Raw genomic sequence first — 24,554 nt, forward strand, 5'->3', positions numbered from 1 at the left:
AAGAATAACCATTTCCTCCCTATTCAGAACACCTATCTGTGCCACAAATTAGATGTCCTTCTCTTAAAATCGGGGCAGGGAGGCAAACAAACCAACAACGGAGATTAGAAAGGTCAGGCGATTTGATATAAACGACAGCAGTACTAAACTGCCTGTACTGTCCTCTAACACTCCCATAAACCAACAGCCCTACCTTGACAGCCTCCGCGTGGGTCACCCGGGCTAGAGATTTATCGTTGACGCGCAGAATCTGGTCCCCGACCCGTAACCCTTCCTTCTCTGCCAGGGAGCCTGGCTCCACTAGAGACACGTAGATGCCCACGCCGTGCTCCGAGCCCCCGCGGATGCTGAAGCCCAAGCCCTCGTGGGCCTTGGCGCGTCGCAGGCTCACGAGCCGCACCTCCCCGGGCCCCGCGCCGTCGGGAGCGGCCCAGGCGGGCTGCCTATAGGGGGTGGTGGCGGGCAGGTAGAGGCCCTCGGCCGTGTACTGGTCGAAGAGCAGCTGGTCGGAGCGCGGGATGACCAGACGCAGCATGGGCAGCAGACGCCGCTTGACCGGGCTGTCCAGCAGGACGCGCAGGGTGCGCACCAGGTCGAAGACGTTGCGGCGCGCGTGGTACGCGTTGAGGCAGTGAGTGAACTGCTCCCGCTCGGGCTCGCTCAGCAGCGCCGTGAGCGCCTGGTGCAGCTGGCGCACGTTGGCAGACAGCAGCCGCAGCCCCGCGCCCCCGCCGCCGCCCGCCGCCGCCGCCGCCGAGCCCAGCGAGCCGGTGGAGGACGAGCTCACCGACAGGCCGTCCAGCTGTGCGTTCATCTCCCCGCCGAGGCCCGGCCGCACTCGGGGCGCGCGGCGCGGGGCGGCTGCTGCACCTGCGGCCAGCGGCGCGACAGCTGGATTCCCCGGGGCGCGGAGGTCACGGCTGGAGTCTGGGTTTGGGGTAGACGCGGAGACGGCGGCTGCAGTCTAGACTGGCCTGGAGACGACGGCTGCGGGGTGGGTTGGGGAGGTACGGGTGAGCTGGAGCGGTGGCTAGATCCTGGGGAGGTGGCAGGGACCGCGGCTGGTGTCCCAGGGGCGCGAAGGCAGGTGAAACTGGAATTCGGAGGACGAAGAGACGGCGGCTGCAATCCTGAGGACCGCGGCAGGATCCTGGGGGACAAAGAGTTGGTGCCTGGAGGCCGGAGGTCGTGGAGACTGCGGCTGGAGGCCGGGGGGAGCGGGAACAGCAGCTACATGCCGGAAGGCGCGGGGACCGCGCGTGGCCGCAGTGGGGGGCGCAGCCACGCCGCCCGCCCCGTCACACCATGTCCGGGGCTCCCCCAGCCGAGCTGCCCGTTCCTCTAGGGCTGGGGGACCCCAAAGTCAGAAGGAAGTTAGGGCGCCGGTCAATCTAGTCTCAGAGTCCGGAGCAGTCGCAGCCAGAGGAGCCAAGCGGGCGTCCGGCGGGGGGTGCGGGGCATGTCCCGGGCCGCCCACCATGCAGCAGCCCGGGCCCCCCGCGCCCCAACGCCGCCCGGGCGCACACGGAGCCACGCGGCCGGGAGCTGGGACTTTGCGAACTGTTGAGAGGCTCTGGGCCGAGTCTTCCAGCGAGTTCCGACGCCGCCGCCGTCGCCAGCCGGGACTTGGCCCCGCCCCCTCGCCCTTCCCCCTCCCCGCCCCGTCCCCCCGCGGGCTCTTCAGGAAATGACGTCCCGCCTGGCGCGCCTGGCTGTTGCCTGGAGACGGGGTGAAACAGTCCGGCCCCAGGGAAGAAAGGGGTGAAAGTGGGGGTAGCAGCAAGAGCCTTCCCACTTCCTCAGCCTAGGGGTGAAGAGATGGGGTCCTAAAAACTGCGCTTTCCGGCGATCACAGCTCGGTTCCAGGGTCTCTTTGGAGCAATTAGCCTGTTTGCCAATTCACAATTGGGGAAAATGGCCAACTTTTGGCCTCTAAAATAGTAGATGCTTCATGCTTCACTTTTCTGCCTTAAAATGTTGTTCCTGCCGCTTGCACACGTGCTGACAAGTTTAAGTGCGTACGTGGACGATTATCGGTCACCTGCACTGTACAAGAGAAGAATATAAGTCACACGGGTGCCAGCAGGAGCCAAGTCCTGGGCTGGGATAGATCAGCCTGGGCCCCTTCCTCGGGTGGTCTCCAGAGTAGAGGAAAGCAAGGAGCTGTTACCAGAAATGTTAAAGATGTAAACACACACAGGTGCATTAAAAATTAAGTCTGAAGTAAGAATGTCAGTTGTACCAACAGTAATGTCCTGCCACGCTGGGGGAACTGGGCAAAGGTTACATGGCAACTCTATATCCAGCCTTTTCTTCTAAAAAAATTTTTGTTTTAATATGGAAAGATGCCAGAAGACATGGTCTGAAGTCTGTCATTGGACACCCACTCTTCTTAACAGGATCGCAGGAAAAATTCAGGGCTTCTATTCAAAGCAAGTATTCTAAGAAGATCTATAGTCACCACGACTTGTCATGTGCATCTCTTTAATCCTGAATTGCCTCTCCAGAGGTGTTCTCTGAAAAGCTGTTTTCCCTAAGACTGCCCTCCGTTGCCATCACAGGGATGAAATGGCTGACTCTGACATGGGAGAAATAAAGGAGAAAGAAGGATTGTCTGGAGTGGCTTTGAGCTAGCTGAGGAGGGGTAGCTTGTTCCCTGCTTACTTGTTTACCTGTGTGCTTGGTCATTCTTCATTTGACATTTTCCAAGCACCTGTTATGTTGCTTAACCAAGCAGTGTATGCCTGATGCTGGAGACCCAGGATAAAGAGTTAAAATCTCTGACTTCAAAGAGTCCTCGTCTGGCAAAAGAAAGACCTTGCAAGTCAAGGTAAAACAAAAGACAAGCATTAGGAGTGTCAAGATGGTCCACAGCCTGGAGAGGAGACTAATAGGAATGGCCTGTCTGGGCTGCAAAGATGGTTCAGTGGGTAAAGATGTTTGCCACCAAGCCTGACAACCTGATTTCCATGTCTGGAACCCACATGATGGAAGGAGAGAACCAACTCCAGCAAGCTGTCTGCTAATCTTCACAGGTGCCGGTGGCACGTGTGGCAACCCTGTAGCACAAACCCTGTAGCACGTAATAAGTGAATAAATAGATAAAATATTTTTAAAAAATATTCTTTTTCTCTGAGTAATGAGATGCCATGGGAAGATTTCTAACACTGCAGTTTAATTCATTCCCAAAACGGAGGCGAAGAATTAAAGTTCTATTTTCCCTGAAGCTCTCCCCTTAACACAGACCTGCGTTGAATTGATGCCCAGTGAAACATATTTCACAGGGCATCAAAAATGATGTCTTAAGTAGCCAGTTGGGTGACCCTTTGACATCTGTCTTACAGCTCTGCATGTAGCAGTCCGTGCTATGCATCCTTGTCAACTCTAGTTGAAGTCTTTACTGCAACCAGAACCAGGTATTTAAGAGGAGAATCTGTCCAAACCCCCCGCCCCGTGTATTAATGACATACCTCGAAATGCCACCACACAGGGCTTAATTGCATGCAGTTCAGGTTTTCTGCAAATGTATTTCATGCTTAGCGTTCAGTTAGTTTGTGTTCTAATTATAATTGCTGTGATTGGTTTGATAAATGCATCCCAGGAGCTAAGATCCCCACTCCCAGCACTCTTTCTGTGCAAAGGATGTTTTTGGAGACTATTTTGCTTAAGGCAGCAGAAGCCTCTGTGCCCACAGTCTTAGGAAAAAAGGAAACACTTTCTTCTGCAAACATCGGACACCATCTGGGAGGCTATGCTATTGTTTAACTTCATAGAGGTTGCTCTGAGAGAAAGCAGAGCGAGGGAGAACTCGGGGAAGGACGAATGGGAACTTTCCCATCCATCTTGCATAACCACCTTCGTATCAGTTTGCAGTGTGTCCCTCGGAGAGGCGGTGTGTAGCTGTGCTCAAACCTCAAGAATCCTATTTCATGAGTGAAGTTGTTTTGTCTTTCAAGAAATAAGCTCTCAGAAAGTCAAGCTGCTGGGACTCCTGGGGGCTGTCCTGCCTTCAGGCCCTTGAATGAATGAAACAGAAAGCATGAGTTCCTGTTTGGCTTGGCTGCATACTGCCCTCTTCAGAGCTAAAACAGTATTTTCCTGCAATTGCAGACTCCGCTCCCCCACTTCCTAAAGCTACTTTCACCCTAGTGCAGGAAATTAACCGAACATGTGCACATGCTTAATAAGACCTCAGACTACTGATCAATACCCTAAGTCAGGGTTCTCTGAGACAAGATCTCACCTTGTAGTTCAGACTATCCTGGAACTTGATATGAAGCTCGGGCTGACCTTGAACTCACAATCCACCTGCTCCGACCTTCAAAGCAGCACCACATCCAGCACCGAGGCCACTTTTAATTATTCACTGTTGATAACCATCTTGAGCTAACCCTTCTAGTTCAGATGTTTCTGGAAGTCTGGACTCAGGCAACAGGAAAGACATAGCAGAAAGAATAATGAATTGTGTTGCATTTTGTGCTTAGCACAACTTATGGGTGCTGAGATGTACTCGTTGTTGAGCTGGATTTTTGTTCGTTGTTTGATTCTTAGTCACTTTCTGTGTTGCTGTGACCAAAATATCTGACGAAAACAAGTTGTGTGTCTTTTGGGGTGGTGGGGTGGTGGTATTGTTTTTTTGGTCCATGGTTCCAGAAAGTTGAGTCCATCACAGTAGTGACACCAGGAATTCACAACATGAGTGGCTAGGAAATAAAGTAGGACAAGAAGTGACCAGGGACCAACCATATGATTCCAAGAGGCTGTCTCTAGTCGCCCCGCCTCCCGCAACCCGGCCAGCCTCCCAAGTCTCTATCTAATCTCCACACCCCAACATAGTGCCATCAGCTCGGAGCTAGCTATTCAAACCATGAGCCAGTGGGATTCGTTTTTCAGGTTCAGGACACAACATTTTTAAATGCAAGCTACACACTTCGTGTCCTATGCATCCAATGAAGCATATGACACAGAAGGGCAGAGCATTACTGGTGACTTCCTCCTCCCTCTTTTTATTGCAATTTTTTAAAACCCCTTTTCTATTCCATAGTTATTTGGAGCCTCTCTCCTTCCCTCTAATTCGCTGAAATGTCTCCTTAGAAGGTGATAGAGATTAATTTAACTTGAGATGCATTTCCCATGGGACATACAGACTTATCTATAGCTGGTTTTTTTTTTTTTTTTTGGACTGGGTCTGTTTTAAGCAGTTCTATGTTTTATTCACTCTCTCCTTCTACCAGCTAGTCAAGGAGATTTCACCACCACTGCCGTCCTCTTCCTGGTAGAACAGAAAAGATGTCGAGATGCCAGGAAGCAGCTATCCTCAGGATGAGAGGGGCACCAACATGGAGAGTTAGGCTTTGGACATGGAGAGCTCCATCCCAGAGCTTTCATTTACAATCTCTCTAGTGTAGAGTCTCCCAGATGCGTGGTTCAGAGATGTCGGATTGGCCCATCATTCCTGCTGGGATCAGTCAAGGACCACATTTCTTCCACGAATGGGAATATTTTCTTTATAGGGTTTGAGATGAGAACTCAGAGGTTAATAACTCAAAATCCCTGACTGGCAAGCTGACAGTTTATGCTATAAAGACAGAGTAGAGGCTTAGTAAATAGAATATCATTGAAAGAGATCCCCGTGCGGAGGGTTTTGGGGGACCTCCAGTGTTCTCAGCTTGGACCCAGGGGCTCAAAGCTATTTGATGCTGGGTGCCATGAGGAACTCATCCCAGTGTGAAGACTCCTGGCAGCAAGGACATTAACAACCAGCGCTATCATTGGTGCTGCAGGACCACAGCCTGCCTCTTCTGCAAATGTCAGTAGGAATGGATGATATCAGCAGAGAAAAGGGAAACAGTTTCCTCTAGGACTGGTAGATAACACTGACAATATTGATGGAAGTGCAGGGAGATAAGAGAGAGGAAAGAGAAGAGAAAGCACCGAAACCAGCCGATGACAGGAGAGAGACGGGTGTTTATCTTGCGTTGGGTATAGTCTGAGAAGAGTGATTCATGGTCACAGAGATTCACGGGACTTGCATGTAAGGAAGGTGTCAGAGCACGGAGCTGATCTGCAACTTCAAATTTCTGTGCTTTATTACCTTCGCGACCTTGGGCAAACCTCGGAGAACTTTCTCCCTTGAATTTCCTTATCTGTAATGTTGGGCCAAAGATGCTGTCATCGGTGTTATTGCAGGCATTGATTGCGCTGATGTATGCAAAGTCAGCTCCCACAATGCTCGGAATCCATCTCAGTTAAAGCTCTTTCCACCTGGGAGCACAACTCCTTTATCAGCCCAAGGGCAAACACAGGGTAGGTGCTCCTCCTTGCTGAGTAACTCCTTTCCTCCCTCCCCCTGGCCTTCATCTTACAGACACAACCAAGGGGCTGGGATGGCTGCTATCTTGCCCATCCTCCCGCACAGCTCTTTAATTAGCAGGTAAATGGACAGTATCTTGAACGGGTGCAGAAGGCTCTGTGCCGCCAGGGCATCCTCATTCCTTCTTCTTCCTCATCATTACTACTCTGACCCTAGGATGAGTGTCTGGGCTGAGACCGAGCCGTTTCTCTGAGGTCTGCGGACTCACTCCCTGCGCCTCCCTGTGCTTTGTAGTAGCATGGCCGATGGAACTGGTGCCCATTCCTCTTAGCTTTGGGGGAAATAGCAAACTATCATGATAGCGAAAATAAATCCCAGGGAGCCAATTTGTGAGCTGGAAGGAGGCAGTGCAGGGAAAGTGACCTTATCATGCATGCTGTTCTATAATCCCACTGCCACGAGGTCTGTACGAGCTCCCTTAATCAGGGGATTATGAATTGGTGACACCAGGACACTTACTCCCACCTGGCAAGGTTCAGATACGTCCTCACTTTGTTCACCATCTCAACAGGCACAATGCGGGTATCCATCCCTGCATGGGAACTCCATGGTCTTCGGTGCCTCTGCTCTACTAGACATTGTTCTGTGCATTCAATAGGTGTCACACCTCTGTGGTCCCTATCCTCCTGGAACTGATAGTCACGGTGTGTTGATTGTGGACGTCCAAAGTGACGGTAGGAACGTGGAGACTTATAAAGTGAGAGTCCCAGCCAGAATCCCCTTCTCTGAGCCTCAGCTCCTCCACTCACTCCAGCACCACAAAACCACAAACAGCACCATAGCCAGAGCTAGTAAAGTGGCTCCTGGTTATATAACCTTGGAGAAATCACATCTCTCCCAGCCTAGGCTTCTTCACCTACAGAAAAAGAGAGTGAACTAAAAGCAGGGATATGGAAAGGGGGTAGTTAGGAAGCTAACGGAGCAAACACATGTAAAACAATTAGCACAGGGCTGGCTTCAGAGAAAACCGTTCCTGTGCTTGCAACTCGAGGGAGTCAGGCTGAGGATGTAGCACCATTGGTAGAGCGCTTGCCTAGGCTTGATTCCCAGAGCCATATAAACCAGGTACGATAGCAAAAGCCTATAATCCTAGGCATCAGGCAGTGGAAGCGTGAGGAACATAAATTCAAGGTCATCCTTAGCTACATTATGGGTTCAAGGCCAGCCTGGGATATGTGAGATCCTGTATTAAAAACAAAACCTCTTTGGTACCCTACTTTGTGTATAATTGTCTCCTTCCTTCACCAATGCTTTGGGAAACTTATTGTTTCTTAAGGAGATTCTGATCGTAAACGCTGTGCGTGGGAACAAATGTACTGGCGCCTAAATCCTCTATTCCTGTTTCCTCGGTGCCTCAATCTCCCCATTTATGGTGATCTGGAGGCCTTCCTGGCTCCAAGAATTGATGTGTGTGTGTGTGTGTGTGTGTGTGTGTGTGTGTGTGTGTGTGTGTGAGAGAGAGAGAGAGAGAGAGAGAGAGAGAGAGAGAGAGAGAGAGGACAACTTGCAGGAATTGGTTTTCTCCTTGTACCACGAGGGTACTGATGATAGAACTCAGGCTGTCATTATTGGTGGCAGATGCCTTTACTTCACTGAGCCATCTCCACAGCCTGAGAACTATATTTTGCTTTGGTAACAGAGAAAGGGAGGGGTAGTAGGGAAGAGAGAAGGATGAGGAATGAGGGGCAAGAGGTATATTCCGGGGTGCTCAGCTTGTGTGAATTTGGAATTCTGTCCTTGTTCCATGGCTGACTGATGGCTTTCTCTGACTGGTTCCAGGCTCTAAATGTCTCTTTGCCTCTGGCTTTCAAATAGCAGCTAATGATCCTCGCTGCCTTTCTGCTGGTCCTGTGATTTCTGCCTTTGCCTTTGACAGTCTTCAAAGGCACTCAGAAGACACCATTATTACATTTAGGGGGGCCCCATGTGCCCCAAGTACTTGGCAAATTGTGTCAAAGACTCTCTCGCTGTTACAGAAGAATGCTTGCTCTCTTGCACTTCTTTATCCCTTAGAAATTTGATATTCTCATTGACTTTCCATGAAGGTCATGGGAAATGGAGTTTCAGAATTCTAAAACCGCAGGTTTTTTTTAACCTTAAAAAATCATATTTCTTTTTCATTCACTAAATATTTAGTGCTTAGTATGCATCGGAAACTACGTGAGGCTAAGGGAGCAGAACCCCAGCCCTTGTTCCTAGACTCCCATCTAGTTGACTGACATATAAATAGTAGTCATGGGGCCTACGGAGACGGCTCATTGGGTAAAATGCTTACCCCACAGGTCTGACGACCCCAGTTCAAATCTCCAGAACACACGTAAAAGCAATAAAAGCCAGGTACAATAGCTCAAGCATGTTTGATCCTAGTGCACACCATCAGGGAGATGGGAGGCAGAGAGAGGAGGCACTTAAGAAGCTTTTGGGGGTAACTAGTCTGGCTCACGCAGTGGTAAGCAAACCCTGTCTCAGACAGTGTGAAGGTGATCACTGACGGCTGTCCTCTGATGTGGGAGAACACACATTAAACTCACCCCACTGGTAACCTTCGAGAAGGACACACTTGTTTCTCACTCTGTAAATAACACCCGCACCCAGCACTGTTGAAAGGTGCCTAATGGCTGAATAACCTTTCTTGACTGTAATCCAATGGCAGTGATTTTTCTGAAACACACCATTACAGGAGAACAGTCTGATCTCTGGGGCTTCAGGATGCCTAATTAAAAAGCTCTGTAGCAGGAGGCAGAACGCAGTTACACACCTCAGAATCACATTGTTCCTATTTCAGAGTTCAGAAGAAACACATTTTTTGTTGTTGTTGTTGTTGTTGTTGTTGTTTTCCTTGAACTGTGTGAGGACGCTGGTAAGAGTGGCCCGTGGAGACAATGGAAATCCTTGCTGGTCAGTAGGAGAAGGAAGGCTCAGGGCCATTGCTTTTGCATTTTAGCAAAAGCCAAGGTCACCTGGCTGGCTGTGAATCCACTTTCCTTGAAGGTGATGGGCTGAGATGGCCATTCTCTGAGGGCTCTGGGGGGAATCTGACTCACTTCAAAAGTGTCTCCTTCGGCAGGACCCTCTGGATTGTGGACCTAGGCTCCAGTTTCCCTTCTGTTGCTGGGATAAGACGCTGACTAAAGCAACTCAGAGGAGAAAGCTGTATTTCCAGGTCACCGTCTGTCACGGAGGGAAGGCAAAGCAGGAACTGGAAGGCATGCCTGCCAGCTATTCCACACAGAAATTCCTCTGATCGAGGAACTGGAACACACAAGAAATGTAGCGGGAGAACCATGATGGACGCTCCATGCTAGCTGGCTCAAAGGATGGCTTATTCTGTGGTGGTAAATATTCTGGAGATTTTACCCCGCTTAGACCAGATAGTTGCCAAATAAAAGACACAAATCTTTATATTTATAATAAGCCTTAAAGCCAGAGAGCAGGGCAGCTATCAATCTGTATTATTTTGTCTACTTCCCTATCAATAACCCCAAGATATCACTTGCCACGTCCTGCCTAGGCTGCTCCTACTCCAACAGGCCGGCCCACATGGCCGTGTGCTCTCGATCCACCTACCCCATGGCGGCTTCTTTTCCCTCTCCTCTTCCTGGGACCTCCAGCCAAGTAACTGAAAACCCACCTACCTGTATCTACTGCCCAATCACAGGCTTTAGCCTTTTATAGACCAATTAGTTTGAGGAGCAAGGTTTGCACAACAAAAGCTGGTGTTTGTAAGAATTCATTCATCTAGGTCTTGGGGCAACCACGTCTTGGTGCACACAAGCAGCACCAGACCAACCTCCTACAATCCTCAGCTTATACACAAAGCCTGTCTATATGTTTTTTATACAGGTAGGACCATCTGACTAGAAACAGTCCACAGGGAGCTGAACCCTCTTACAGCAATAAACAACCAAGACAATCACGTATAGACTTTCTCATAGGCCAACTTGATCTAGGCAATTCCCCAATTGTGGATCTCTTCTAAGATAACTCTAGGCTGCATCAAGTTGACAATTAAGGCTCATCAGGATAGTATATCAATAAAAATAATTGAAATGTCTAAATATTTCTGGGTTGTAGATCGTAGTTGGTGCTATGACCTCAGAGTCTCTATAAAGTCTCAATAAAACTTATGCACAATATTCTGTGCACGCATGAATTTTTATTTTTCTGAATTTTATAGTCCATGACAAAAAAGATTAAGCCCTGATGGTTTTTTCTGAGTTCCAATGGATTTTTATTTTTTCTAATATATTTCTATTGATAATTTTATAATGACACAATATATTTTGATTACATTCATCCTCTATTCCTTCCCATAACTCTACCCCTCCCAACTCGGTATTCTTTTTTTTTTTTTTCTTATAACCCACCAAGTCGAATTTGTGCTGCCCATATACTTAGGGCTACTCACTAGAACATGGTTGACCCTCCATGGGCCAGACCCTCCCCCAGAAGCCAATTGTTAAAGCTCCTCAGATGGGGCTGGGGTCTCATGAGCCCCTCCCCCACCTATGCTAGACTGTTGATTGATCTCATGCAGGCAACTATAGTTGTTATGAGTTCTTGAGTACAGTGGTCCCAACATACCTGAAAGAAGATGTTGTTGCCTCAGTCCTCCTCCACTTCTGGACCTTGCAGTCTTTTTTCCCCCTCTTCCACAATGATGCCTGCATCTTGTGAGGAAGGAATGTGATATAGATGTCTCACTTGTATCTGAGCACTCCAGATACTGACTATGGTGATTTAAATACACTTGGCCCAGGGAGTGGCACTATTAGGAGGTGTGGCCTTGTCGGAGTAGGTGTGGCCTTATTGGAGAAAGTGTGTCACTGTGGGGTGAGCAATGAGAACCACCTCATAACTACATGGACGTCAGCCTTCTCCTAGCAGCCTTCAGATGATGAGGTGGAACTCTCAGCTCCTCCTGCACCATACCTGCCTGGACGCTGCCATACTCCCACCTTGATGATAATGGACTGAATCTCTGAATCTGTAAGCCAGCCCCAATTAAATGTTGTCCTTATAAGAGTTGTCTTGGTCATGGTGTCTGCTCACAGCAGTAAAACCCCAACCAAGACACTATCTGTTCTTTGACCAATTATGAATTTCTGCATTACCTGCCATCCACTTATCGAGGAAACTTCTCTGATGAGGTCTGAGATCTTGACTATCTTTGTCTATAAAGATACAAATTTAGAAGGCAGTTGGAAACTGTGCCCATTTAGCAAATTAAGGACAGGAAATTTATTCTTGGGGCCTATGAACTCCCCCACCCACCATGGATTCCTGGCCAGATTTGTACTACCAGGCATGCCTTTCCACCTGCAGAGGGGCCTCTAATCCAATCATAAACACTTGGTTATAGCAGACAGGCACCATTGCTCCCGTGGGCCTATCTTGCCACACTTACGATCCCTTATGTTAAATGCTGGGGTGTATTGGGAGCTTTGACGATTTATCAGGTACATTATGTTCTTTTCGTCATTTAACACTCACAGCAGCTCTCAAGATTTCTGTTCCGTTTTCACTTCACAGACAAGGGAACTGAGGCTGGGAAACTAAATCTCAAGAGGCATGGGTTTCATCCCTCTGAGCAACCAACACTTAGGACTTTATATTCGGTAAGGGGAGTTAGAAGATTAGGATATAATGGGGTGGGTATTCCCAGAGAGCCTAGAGAGAGGCTGGAGTCAGAAACATCTTCCTGGAGGAAAGTTTAATATTTCTCTGTCTGTCTGTCTGTCTGTCTGTCTGTCTGTCTGTCTCTGTCTCTGCCTCTGTGTGTGTGTGTGTGTGTGCCTATGTGCACACGTTCTTTTTTCTTATGTGCAGTGCGCGTGCACATGTAAGCATGCTTGTGGATTCCCAAAGTCAACTTCAGGTGCTTCCTTCGTTTAGTATGAGCCATATTCCCAGCCCCTAACATGCACATCCTGAAGATGAGAGTGCCATGCTCGTGAAGTGGTAAGACACACATCTGACACAAGGTTGCTTCTTTCAAAATCAATATATTCAGAACCCACAGCCTCACCTGTCAGCAGGGAATTTCAAGTTAAAAGAACAAGATGCCATTTCACACATAACAGATTGGCAAAATCAAAATATCTGACATTACCCGAGTTTGGCAAGATTGTGGTGCAGGAAAGAACTTACTTACAGGGCTAGTAGGAGTTTAAATTGGCACAGCCACAGCTGCTTGGCAATGTCTAGTAGACTTGACAACACTCCAGCTTGACACCCAGCAGCCCTGTATCCTGGTGTGTTTCCCGAAGGCACGTTAAGATGTTCGTATCTTCAGTGTGTCGGGTAGCTTCCTCCACATAACAACAGTTAGGTGTCCACACAGTTCAGTGTCTTAAACATCAGTGACTGGGCTCACACTTCTGTGGTCAGATGGGCAGTTCTGCCTGGTCCTGTTTGTCTTATCTCTGCTGGGTCTCTATACATACATAAAGTGATCAGGATTTGACATTGACAGCCAGATGATCCACTAGGGCACTACCTGTCAGAGTTTTGACTCTTGGCTGGAGTTACATGAACAACTGCACCACCTGGCCCCTGGCACCCATCTCTACACCTTGAGTACCAACCTTGCTTGGGTATAAGGCAGACTGTCCTATCTGGACACCTGTTGTATTTGACTAGGGGCTTACTCTACTTTCTGTATGATGTCATCTTAGTCCTGCTGAACGTGACACTTTAATACAGTTCCTCATGTTGTTGTGACTCCCAATCATGCAATTATTTTCTGTAATCTTGCTATTGGTATGAATGGTAATATAAATTTTGCTATTGTTATGAATGGTAATATAAATATCTTTGGAGATAGAGGCTCGCCAAAGGGGCAGCTACCCTTGGGTTGAGAACCACTGCACTGAAGCTGGAAAGCCCAGAAAGAACAATGAGGCAGCGGAGGTCAACTGCAGGGAGCAACCATCACCCTGAGAGGGACTGGAGAAATGGCCCAGTGGTTAAAAGCCTTGCAGCTCTCCCAGAGGACTGCAGTTGGAGTCATAGGACCCCTATAGTGGCCAACAACCTCTGAAAAGACACTACCACCACCAGGGGGAGCTGCTGCTCTCCTCTGATCTCCATGGGCACTGAGTACATATAAGGCTCAGGCCAAACACCCATATAGATTAAAACCAACCAACCAAACAATCCAGCCAAGACTCCAAAGAGCAGAGGGAAGAAGCTGGGTTCTCATAGCCTTGTGTCCCAAAGGCTAACGGCTGCACAGAGCTGTGGCCACTATTGCTCATCAAGGGCAGGTACTTCATGGGAGGTACATTGTGGACGAATCTGGAGGACTGAAAGACACGAAGATGGAATGGGTACCAGGATGAGGGGCTACTGCTGTCGCCATACTGACCTGGTCCATGGGAAAGTAGGCTGGATTAAGAGCCTTCCTTTTCCCAGCCCTGCGACCCCGATCAGCGTTAACACATGACCACACCAAGGGAACAGCTAGCTAAGGAGCCACTGTGACTCCTTGCCTGCCAGTCCATCTCTCTAGCTTGCTTGACCCCTCTCTTGATATAGCCTCTGAAGGCCTTTCTTTAGCCCTCGTAAGAAGCATGGACTTGGCTGGAGGCACAGCTGAGTGGCGGAGCCCTGGAAGAGTCAAGGTGTCTACCTGCTGACAAATCTCTACAAACTCGGTGACTTACACTACAAATACATTCTCTTCAAGTCTTAGAGGGCTGCAAGTCCACAATCCTGGTGTCACTAGGGGGCGCTTCTTCTGAAGGATCTCAAAGAACACTTCCTGACCACTCCTATCTCTGGCGGCTGCTGGAAGTGCTTGTCTTTTCTTGGGGTCCCTTGCTTCGCTGCCTCAGCTTCACGTGGCTTTCTTCCCTCTGACTCCGTGTCTCCCCTCTTCCTATAAAGACACCCGTGATTAGACTTAAAGCTCACCTTAAATCTAAGTCGATTTCATCTGTTGATTTTTAACTAATAATATTTGTAAAGATGGCCTTGTTTCCCAAAAGGGTCACTTTCTTCAGTTCTGTGTGTACATGAGGAGACATTAATCAACTCACTATTGTAAATAGTGGTTTTATACACTAAAACTTACTGAGTCCAAAAGTCACTTTGTTGACTCATGGCTTTTCCACGAGATACCGTGAATACTCTCACTTCTTATCTTAAATCTCTGTCATGGTATGCTGGTGATATGGGGCCAGCATCTCCCATGCTCTGGGCTTGCAGCAAACTTCAAAGCCCAATAACAAGTTAATTAAGAGTAAATCTACAGGGATGGAGAGATGGCTCAGCGGTTAAAAACACTGACTCTTCTTCCAGAGGTCCCGAGTTCAATTTCCAGCAGCCACACAGTGGCTCACAACCATCTGTAGTGGGATCTGATGCCCTTTACTAGTATGTCTGAAGTGAGAGCATACACACACACATACATAAAATAAATATTTTTTTTAAAAAAAGGACTAAATCTACGACTTTGCAGCTTTCAAATCTATATTTTTTCAAAACTATTTTTTATTGTATGTGTATGAGTGTTAACATGTTTGCAGTGTCCTTGAAGGCCAGAAGTGAATGCCAGATTTCCTGAAACTGGAGTTGCAGATCATTGTGAGCTACCACGTATTTGCTGGGACTTGAACTCAGGATCTTTGGAAGAACAGTCAGTGCTCTTAATCTCTGAGCCATCTCCCCAGGCCCTACAAGACTAATTATTATTGAAAGTGCTTTTAACATTTCATAAGCTGTGGATTCCCCTCCCAGCCCTAGCCTTGGGCCACCCTTGGTAGCCAGACAGCTGCGAGCGGTCACATGAGCATTAGGACCATTTGCCTTTATCTCTGAGATGCACCCAGAAGGTCATAGTCATCTACCTACGGAGGACTCAGGACAAATCTGCTAAGATGAAGCTGATATTTGACAAAGCTCACATATTTCCTTTTTTATACAAATAGAAGTTTCCAGAATACAGAAGCTACCCAGTCATCTTTGGTCAGATTTCTCCAAATGGGACCTGAAATGAAGAGTTTCCAGTTCACAGGACTATTACAGAAATGTTCCTGGGGAAACCCACAGAGACAGAGGAACACAGACAAGGAAGAGAATGAGGCCACCAAGCAGGTCTAGGGCTAGGTGACTGAGATGGTGTCCATGATTCACATGAACCTGAGCTACTGCTTCCTAAACTTTGGTATTATTGTCTTGTACTGAAAAAAAAAGAGTTACTATTTTTTATTGTATGTATATGAGTGTTGAGTATATATATATATATATATATATATATATATATATATACATACATATACACATATATACATATATATGGACCACATATTGCAGTGTCCTTGCAGGCCAGTAATAGGTGCCAGATTCCCTGAAACTGAAGTTGGATGGCTATGAACTACCATGTAGAACCAACCCTGGTCCTCTGTAAGTGCTCTTAAGTGACAAGTCATCCCTTCAATTTTCATTCTCTCCTAATCTAGTCCTTTTCATCTGGGAAGGGATGTAATTTCAAACAAATACCTCAAGGCACGGAAGTAAAAATTACACCAGAGTATCCTAGTGGAGCACAGGGTAATTCTTATATTGCTCAGTCCTTGATGTGGTAGTGAGGGTAATTCCCAAGAATGGTTCTCTTAAAAGGAGCCCCAGGCACTGGGTGTGGTGACACACACCTATATTCCTGGTACCTAGAAAGCCATGGCAGGAGAAAGAATCATGAGTTCCATCCATAATATTTAAAGGTTCTAGTGGCCCATGCAAAAAGTCCTAGCTTCTGGATGTTGCAAGAAAAGCACCCCTAAGGAGGGGAGTGTATAAGGGGGGTCGGGATGGAACACCGATGGTTCCACATGTCCACAAATATCCAGATGAGTGAGCAGAACAAAAGAAATATAAGCAAATTAACAATTCAGTGGAGGAAACTAGAAATTAAGATCTAGGTAAAGCATACTCCCTTCCAAATCCACATGCTTTGTCCCAGTGCAATACTATTCAAAGCTCACTGGATCGTGAGGATGCTTAGCTCATCAATGGATTAATCCATTCCCTGACAGATGTGTGGATGAAGAATCTACGGGGAGCTGGTAAAATTGCTGGAGGTGGGATCTCACTGGAAGTAGTTCACTGGGCAGGGTACCTTGTAGGGTGTCTTTCTTCTTCCCTGATCTTTGAGTGCCGTGAGGTAAGCCGGGTGCAGCTTCCTTGGCCATACATTGCCACCATTGACATAATCTCCCTTGACTTGAGTTCAAAGCAATCGGGTCAGAGATCTCTAAAACCATACCCAAATAAATCCCCCCCCCTTTAATTTGACTTCTCTATGCTTTTAATCTCAGTGACAAAAGCGACACAAGAATGCTTATGAAAATCCCGATCAATATAAGCTCCCACTCCACTCAGCTGGCTAGCATAGAGCTGATGTTTATTTATTGCCAGGCAGCAATCCCAGAGTATACCCTTATAACACAGTCCATTTCTTCCTGCCAGGAAACCTCCCATTACTAGTGGATACACAGAATGCCCAAGGATACAGTCTAAATGCGAATAAACACAGCTATCAGGAGAACAGGGCAGAACGCCTTTCTGTTCCTGTAGACAGGAAGAACAGAGGAATGAAGTCACAGTTTTCTTAGACCTTGGCTGACGAGCTCTTACCCTCCTAATCCTTCCATCCTGCCCTTTATAGAGGGTTTCTAAAAGCGGCCTGGTACATGGTGTGACCGTTTTAAGTTCGCTCTCCCTGATGACTCTCATTACCTTCCAAAATATTTATTCACTTGATAGCTTAGAATAATTATTTCCCTCCCAACTTCTGAGAGTGGAAATGCAGAGCAAATAAAATTCTCATCCTTGCTTGGCTCCTTTGATGGCAGTGGAGATGTAGTGGGACCACTTGTCATAGGCAACAGGAGCATTCAAGCACTGTGCCCAAGGACTCTCATACCCTAGAGGCTCCACCCCTGTCCAGAGTGTGTTTTTATATTGGAGGTATCACCATTGATCTAACCACCCATGTTATGACTCAGAGTCATCTATTAATTCATTCAACATATACCATGTATCTATGTCGGGTCTGGTTTTGTGGTAAGATCTAATGCTGCTTTTTAGCTGTTTGATAGATGATCTGTTGTGTATTGAGTGCTTTTCAGTGTCTGACATAGAAAATTCTCCAAAGAAACACTCATTAGATGGGCAATGATTGAATCTATCCATGAATAGGTAGATGGGTAGGTAAGTGGAGGTGGATGAATGGATAGACAGGATGGTGGGATCTGCTGTCTCAGTTTATTCAATACCTGTTGTGATTAGGACGTGAAAGGTCTTAGACATTGGACATATAAGCATACCTGAACACTTGGTACCCAGCTAGTGGCACTGCTTGGGAACATTCTGGAGCCTTTAGGAAGTGAAGTTCTGCTGTAGGAGTGGGTCACTAAGGCCAGGCCATGAGACTCTATAGCCAAGCCTGACTTCCTGTTGACTGTTCTTGTCTGCTTCCTGGTATGGATGCACTATGACCAGCTAGCCTCCTGCCGCTGCCTCTCCTGCCTGCTGCCATGTCTTCTCTGCCATGATGGGTTGACTCCCCCTGTAACTATAGCCAAAATAAAGCCTTGCTCTCTTAAGTTGAATCCAACCAAGACATTTTACCATAGCAACAGGAAGCTAAAACAGTAACTTCCCTCCATTTTCTAGGAGCGGGGTTCTCTTCTGTAAAGGATGCTTGTTTCTTACACAGATAGGTCTAAGCTTGACTGAAAACCTCACGCTCTCCACCTACAGCATATACCCCAGGCCCAGACAATCAGACTAACCCAAACTTCTGGCCAATGAAACTGGTTTTTGGCTAAAGGACATGAAACAGAAGCCAGATGAGAGTCCTCCTTTGGTCTTTCTAGCTGATGTGATCAGTAGACAACATCTCTTTCCTGGTTGCTGTGCTCCTAGAAGGTTTGTTTAAGGCTACTGAGTGCTCTTTTACATGGTATAAGGAAAGCCTGGCCAAAGATAGGAAGATGCAGAGAGGAAATAAGTAAGTAAGTAAGTGGATGGATGGATGGATGGATGGATGGATGGATGGATGGACGGATGGATGGGAAAGGAGAAATAGAAAGAGGGGGGATGGGAAGAAAACAAAAAGGAGGGAAGAATACAAGAGTCACTGAGGATAGAGTGTAAGCCCCAGGTGCAGGACCCCAGTTGACCGTTGACTTCCCAGTTACGCAAACCAACAACTCCCTTTCCTCTGTCTTATCCCTTTCCTCCTGAGTTTTGTTTCTTTGACATGAAATCACGAGGGTCTTGTCAGTGCAGAGTGAAGGAGTGAATAAGCGAATGAATGCAAGATCTGGTGGATGTTTTCTTCCTAGAGCACCAGGGCAGCACATAAGGACTCAACGAGATGGTGCTGGTTCCAGCTGGAGCCTCTCTGGTGGCTTCTTTTAGGCCCTGGGGTTGACTCTTATCCCTGGAATGTAAAAGAGAAGTGAAAAGCAGAAAACAGCCCACTAAAAATAACAGACTTCTGGGGCAGACATTTAAATCTGGCTACAGATTGCAGAGTCCAGGAGTTATAATTAAAAGAGAACTGAAATGAGACCAATCAAAACTTAAAATTCCCCTGAAGACTGCTGCCTATCTTTCCCACCTGGTCTGTATGAAAATGAGCGGGGAGCATAGAAATATGAGCATGCACACATCCTCTGCTCATCTTCTAGGACTTCGCAAGGGCTCCTCAGTGACTGACAAGCCTGGGAGACGTCCCAGGTGAGATGATATTTGAGCTGAATCTTACAGGACCCAGGTACAGCAAGGGGCAAGGGACTTCTAAACACAGAAATAGTTACTCAGAAAGGCAGGAAGGCCAAGGCAAATCAGGTGATGTGGTGGCCACTTAGAAAATACCTCCTGAGTCAAGAATATTCACTGTCATGATGGCCTACGTGTGGGTTGCAGAGCTCAGAGTCAATCTCTTTGTCCTCTGTGGAATGGTCGTTCTCTCCTTGGGTGCTTTACACACTGTCGGGCACAGCACCCAGGCAGGCTCACTTAGGACAGGGATGTGTTTGTAGGATGAAGGCTCTGGGTTTATGTCGGATGCTCTAGGGATTTGGGTGCCTGCTGAGGTATATGAGCCGCTCTGTGGGGGATGGGAGAGCCTATCCTCTGAGAGTGAGTCTGACCTGAGTGGCAGAAACAGGATACAGTTATAGCATCACATAAAGGCTTCTTTTCTTCACACAACAAGAAATCTGGAGCTAGGTGGTCTTGGGTTGCAGTGGCTGTCTCAGGAAGTCATCAGGCAAACAGGCTCCTGCCAGCTTCCTGCTCCATCCACCCCATGAAGGCCTTTCGTTTTTCTGGTGTCGGGATGACATCCCTTCCTCTAGGCACAGACCTGTGCATCAGGCTGAAAGAGGGGTCAATTGCAAAAGGTACCTTGTGTCGGTTGAATCCGTACATCATTGTCAGGAAACCACAGCTTCCCAAGAAGCCTGGCCCAGAGGCTTCTGCCTCTTCGCACTGACCTGAATCTGCTCACAAAGCTGTCAGGGAGTCTGGGAAGAGAGATGTGTGATTTTGTAAGGTAAAGGAGAGACTGGATAGAAGGTTAATGTAGGGAACCGTGGTAAGCTTTCACAGAAAGAATCTATGGGTAGAATCCAGCCATTCTCAACACAGACAGGGAAGAAGCAGAAGGCAGTGGGATCACTGTCACGACTACCTAAGAGATCACAGTGATTTGGTGGTGTGCAGTGGTAAGCTGGTACTTGGAAAGTGACGTTCGGAGGATCAGAAGTTCAATGCTGTACTTACCTGCATACAGAGTTCAAGGACAGCCCATGCTACATGAGACCCTGACTCAAAATAGCAAGCAAAGCTAGGTTATCAGTCTTACAAGTCTTAAATATTAACTGCTGTGAGGTGCTACATCCTAGCTGGAAGCATTTTGCCATGCATTCCAATGGTAGACATCATTGTGTTATAGCCCCAATGAACTACAGTTCTTTGAGAATGGTTTATCTTAGACCTTTTCTTATTGTCTTAAATAAAAGAATTAATGCAGGCCTAAATTATAAATAACCCCAGGTCCAACTGAAGAAGCACTCTTAGTTAAACCAGTATTTCTGTTTTTTTTTTTTTTTTTGTTTTTCATGTGCCACCATGCCTAGCACACCCTTCAGGACCAGACTTTATTCTTTTCAGAGAATAGGTATGTGTGAGAATTCTGGTTTTGGTTGTCTTGATTTCAGAGATGAAAAAGAGCAGATTTCAGTGTGATGATAACTGCAGGTCCCTTTATGAGAAACCAGTACATCGGGTATTTGCTACTGATCCGAGCATAGCAATTTTAGTTCTCTGTGACCATGAAACTGCTTTTCTTAGACAAGAAAAAGAAGTCGCATAATGGGAGTGTCGGGAGACATCAACAGGGTGCTGAGACACAGGTCTTTATACTACCTATCTGAGCAGAGGTGGGCCCCAGAGAAATGGTTCTGTGTGTTGACAGAAGCAGCGGGCAGGGAGAAGTCTTAAGGCTGAGCTGCAGGCCTTGTCTAACACTGGGGAAGCACATTCCCCTTGTCAAGGCGACGCTTGGTGACCCGATGGGATGGTTAGTGTTGCCAACTTGACAGAACCTAGAATCATTGAGAGCACAGGCCTCTGGGCATGTCTGTGGGAGATTAACTGACACATCAATTAATCATCTTTTAAAAATTCATACATATATACAACAAAATATGATAGTGTAAACCCCCCCTTCCCTCCTTCCTGCTGCTCCCTTTCCTCAATCCCTCGACACCTCTCCCTCTTTTTAGGAAACATTTGAAAAGAGAAAGTTAGAGCTGGAAGCTGTGAGAAGGCTGTGACATGTCACCTCTGAATGGACAGTGTCTACTTTACTCATGAACTTAGGCCAACTGTGGTTGCCTACACAAGACCTAGACAAGATCAGTCCAACCAAAATCCCGCGTAGATGAGGGAAGTCATCTCCAGGCCCTACACCTTACTGAGGATCTACCATGGGGAATGGAAAACCATCTTTGTTTGAGAACATGGCCCCTAGTAGATTTCCTGTGTTCCAGATGATTCCTCCCATCCATGCACATAGTTCGAATGAGTGGGTTATTTAAAAAAAAAGGGTGGGGTAAGGGAGAGCCATCCCAACTGTGACTGGACCCATTCCCTGCGAGGGGGATCTTAGACTTTATAAAATGTGGGAAGCGAGTTGAACACTAGTATACATCCCCCCCTTGTGGATGCAACGGACCGGTGCTTCAAACGCCTGCTTCCTCGCTGTCTGTGAGATGAACTCCACCCTCCAGCTGTGAGTCAGAGTAAACTCTTCCCCTCAGTGGCTTTCATCAGACTATTTTATTATGGCATCAGGAGAAGAATCTAAGACACCTGCCTTGAACTTCTGGTTCTCCCCAAGTCCTCCAAGAAGGCTCTGTCAGATGCCCAGATGGCAAAGGATTGTGAACATGGAGTCTGAAACAAATCACATCAACCCAAATGAGTTTGTCTGGAAGCAGGAGGACTAAATGAAGAGATTTATGAACCCGAGGTTGCTATTTCCTCGACTGCATATATTTTCAACTGCATATCTTTGCATGGTTCCTTTCTTCCAAGGGTAAGGTTCCCTCGAACCCTTTGGCCATGTGCTTGGCTGAGGTAGGGCTGGGATTAGCTCCTCCTTTTTTGCCTTGAATCCCTCCAGATCTAGGGAGCAATCTCTGGACTCATGGCTTCAGCTCATTCTTGTTCTTCAGGATACCCTTGATATGCTAATTTAAGGAGCGTAATAAATCTGGAGTGAAATATGTTTGCTCCAAATGCTAATTAACTTGATGAGAATATCAATTAGTTCTCCGGGGCACAGAGATCATAGCTGTTAAGGATCTCAAAGGTCATCCTAAGACTGTTCTGAACTAAGAAGCCAGTGATTATCATACACAGGACTGAGAGGTAGAGTAGGTGACTAAATGATAATAGCAATGTAATACCAGGCAACATGCAGGAGACTGAATTTGAGGGGTCCCAGAAATGTGACCACCAATAGATCTCCCGGAGTCACAGACAATGTCAAGAACAGCTTCAGCTTGTGGAGAAGTCACCAGGTTATATTAAGCCTTCAGCTAGTAGTAACTCATTTAACCCCCGGAAGAGCTCTATGATGTCATAGGAACAATTACTGCTCTTATTTTGTAGGTGAGGAAGCTGGGTCTACCACAGAGGATTCACATAGCCTTCCTGGTTCCTACTCTGGCTAACCTGGGGTAACAGTGATTGCATAGCACTTGCTCCTGGGACCACAGTTCTCAAGACTCAGGGTTGCATCTATGGAAGCTCTGGGAGATGGGAACCAGCAAAATGAGTTTGGTGATAGCCTGGCTTGCTGCCCAGGGAGACTTTCTGGTCCATTTGGGGGCAGGAGAGGCCAGGAAACGCGCATGCTTCTTGAGTTGACAATATAGAACTGAAATCAGAGATGCTGAAGTTTGTAGGGATGAACACAGAGAGAAGAGTTGGAACTCTGGACCCTGCAAGTGCTTGCTCTCCGGTTATAAAGAGGAAGAGACCAAGGAAAGCACCCCTATGAAGGAACCAGAGGGAATGTGGAATAGGGGGTCATAAAAGACAGCGAAAAAATAACTTCTTACCAGCCACAGTGGGAAACTCCTAATCTATGACAGATTGATTGGAGGTTAAGAAGGCATTGTTTGATTGAGGAGGGAAAAAATCAATACCAGATTAAACATTGCTTTGAAATTGGCATAGTGACAAGCATCCATGATCCTAGCACTCTAGAGGCCAAGGCAGGAGGATCATGAGATCAAAGCTAGCCTAGGCTATGTAGGAAAACCCTGTCTCAAAGGGAAAAAAATCACTGCTGTGATCATGCCTAGTAAAACTCAAAGGCAGACTTGAAGGAATCAAAGGGCTTAACCAGACTGTCCTGACCTTAAACAGCTCAAAACATATTCTAAATATCCTATGGCCACGTGGATAGAATGTTCACTTGAATGAAGTAAGTGTATACAAAGAAAGCTATATATTTTATCATTTCTGGGTCTGAGTGTACTTTCATTAGGCTGAGGTCATCTTAAAATGCTATGAAGGCAACTTTCATAGTTGCAGCTCTGGCTGATATGGTCAAGGCGTACACACTGTCAGTGTCTGATAAGGTCCCATTTCTTGTTTAGTAGATGGCACCTACCTCCTGTGTCCTCATACAGTAGAAGGAGGAGGGAGAACCCTGGGTGTGGTGATTTGAATGTGAATGATCCTCAAAGGCTCACATATTTGGATATGTGGTCCCTCGTTGGTAGAACTGCTTGGGAAAGGTTAGAAGGTGTGGCTTTGTTCGAAGAGGTCTGTCACTGGGGTAAGTTTCCAGACTTCAAAAGCACACCTCAATGCTGGTTAGCTCTCTCTGCCTGCTGCCTGGGGATGAGGATGGATGCCCTCAGCGACTGCCTCAGTGCCATGTCCCCTTGCCTGATGCCACAGTGATCATCCTAGACGCTAACCCTCTGAAACTGAGCTCCAATAAACTCTTTCTTCTCTACGTCGCCTTGCTTTTGATGTCTTTTCACACCAGTAGAAAATCAAGTAACCCTGGGCTTCTTTTCCTTAGGGCTCAGTGATAGTTCTTATTTCCAGTGTGTGCTTCTGAAATAATCCAGCCTGAACAATGTGGGGAAGCCCTGTCTTAAAGCAAACAACAAGCCCAGGTGGTGAATGTGCACATTAAACTCCGATAAGGCACCGTTACATTTCTATCATAGTGTCTAAATGTGAAATAATGACCACGTTGCTGTAATCTCATGTCTGCATCTCTCTAAAATCCGCATATTGGAGACCTAATCACCAGGGTGTCAGTCTTAGGATGTGAAGCCTTCCAAAGGTGTTTATGTCACGAAAGCGGAGCCCTCAGGAATAGAGTTCTTGCCCTTAGGAAGGACACCCCGGAGAGCTTTCATGCTCCCTTTGCATGTGCGGACACGGTAAGAAGGTGTGGGCGTGGGCTATGAGGTAGGGTAAGGTGTCACAAGATGTTACATCTGCTGATGCTTTGATCATTCTAGGCTTTTCCAGCCTCCAGGACTGAGATACGTAAAGGTCTGGCATTTTGTTTCTTTTCTTTTCTTTCTTTTTTTTATTTTTGTTTTTCAAGTCATTGTATCTTTAA

General features: G+C 47.0%; 1 protein-coding gene across 13 annotated transcripts in view; it reads right to left on the reverse strand.

Moving 5' to 3' along the window:
* The window catches only part of Whrn (whirlin), an 89,581-nt gene extending 81,997 nt beyond the window's left edge, over positions 1-7,584 (reverse strand). For 11 of the 13 annotated variants that reach the window (XR_010066398.1, XM_039109876.2, XM_039109877.2 and 8 more), the window contains exon 1: positions 194-7,584. Coding sequence is in view for 12 of the 13 variants with exons in the window: in XM_039109876.2 (XP_038965804.1) it covers positions 194-814 (621 nt within the window). In the remaining variant the exon portion in view is untranslated. The remainder of the gene's footprint in view (positions 1-193) is intronic. The other 2 variants (NM_001389267.1, NM_181088.2) reach the window with 1 other exon arrangement.
* Positions 7,585-24,554: the final 16,970 nt, after the last annotated feature.

Source organism: Rattus norvegicus, chromosome 5, assembly GCF_036323735.1.
Source record: "Rattus norvegicus strain BN/NHsdMcwi chromosome 5, GRCr8, whole genome shotgun sequence".
Lineage (NCBI taxonomy): Eukaryota > Metazoa > Chordata > Mammalia > Rodentia > Muridae > Rattus > Rattus norvegicus.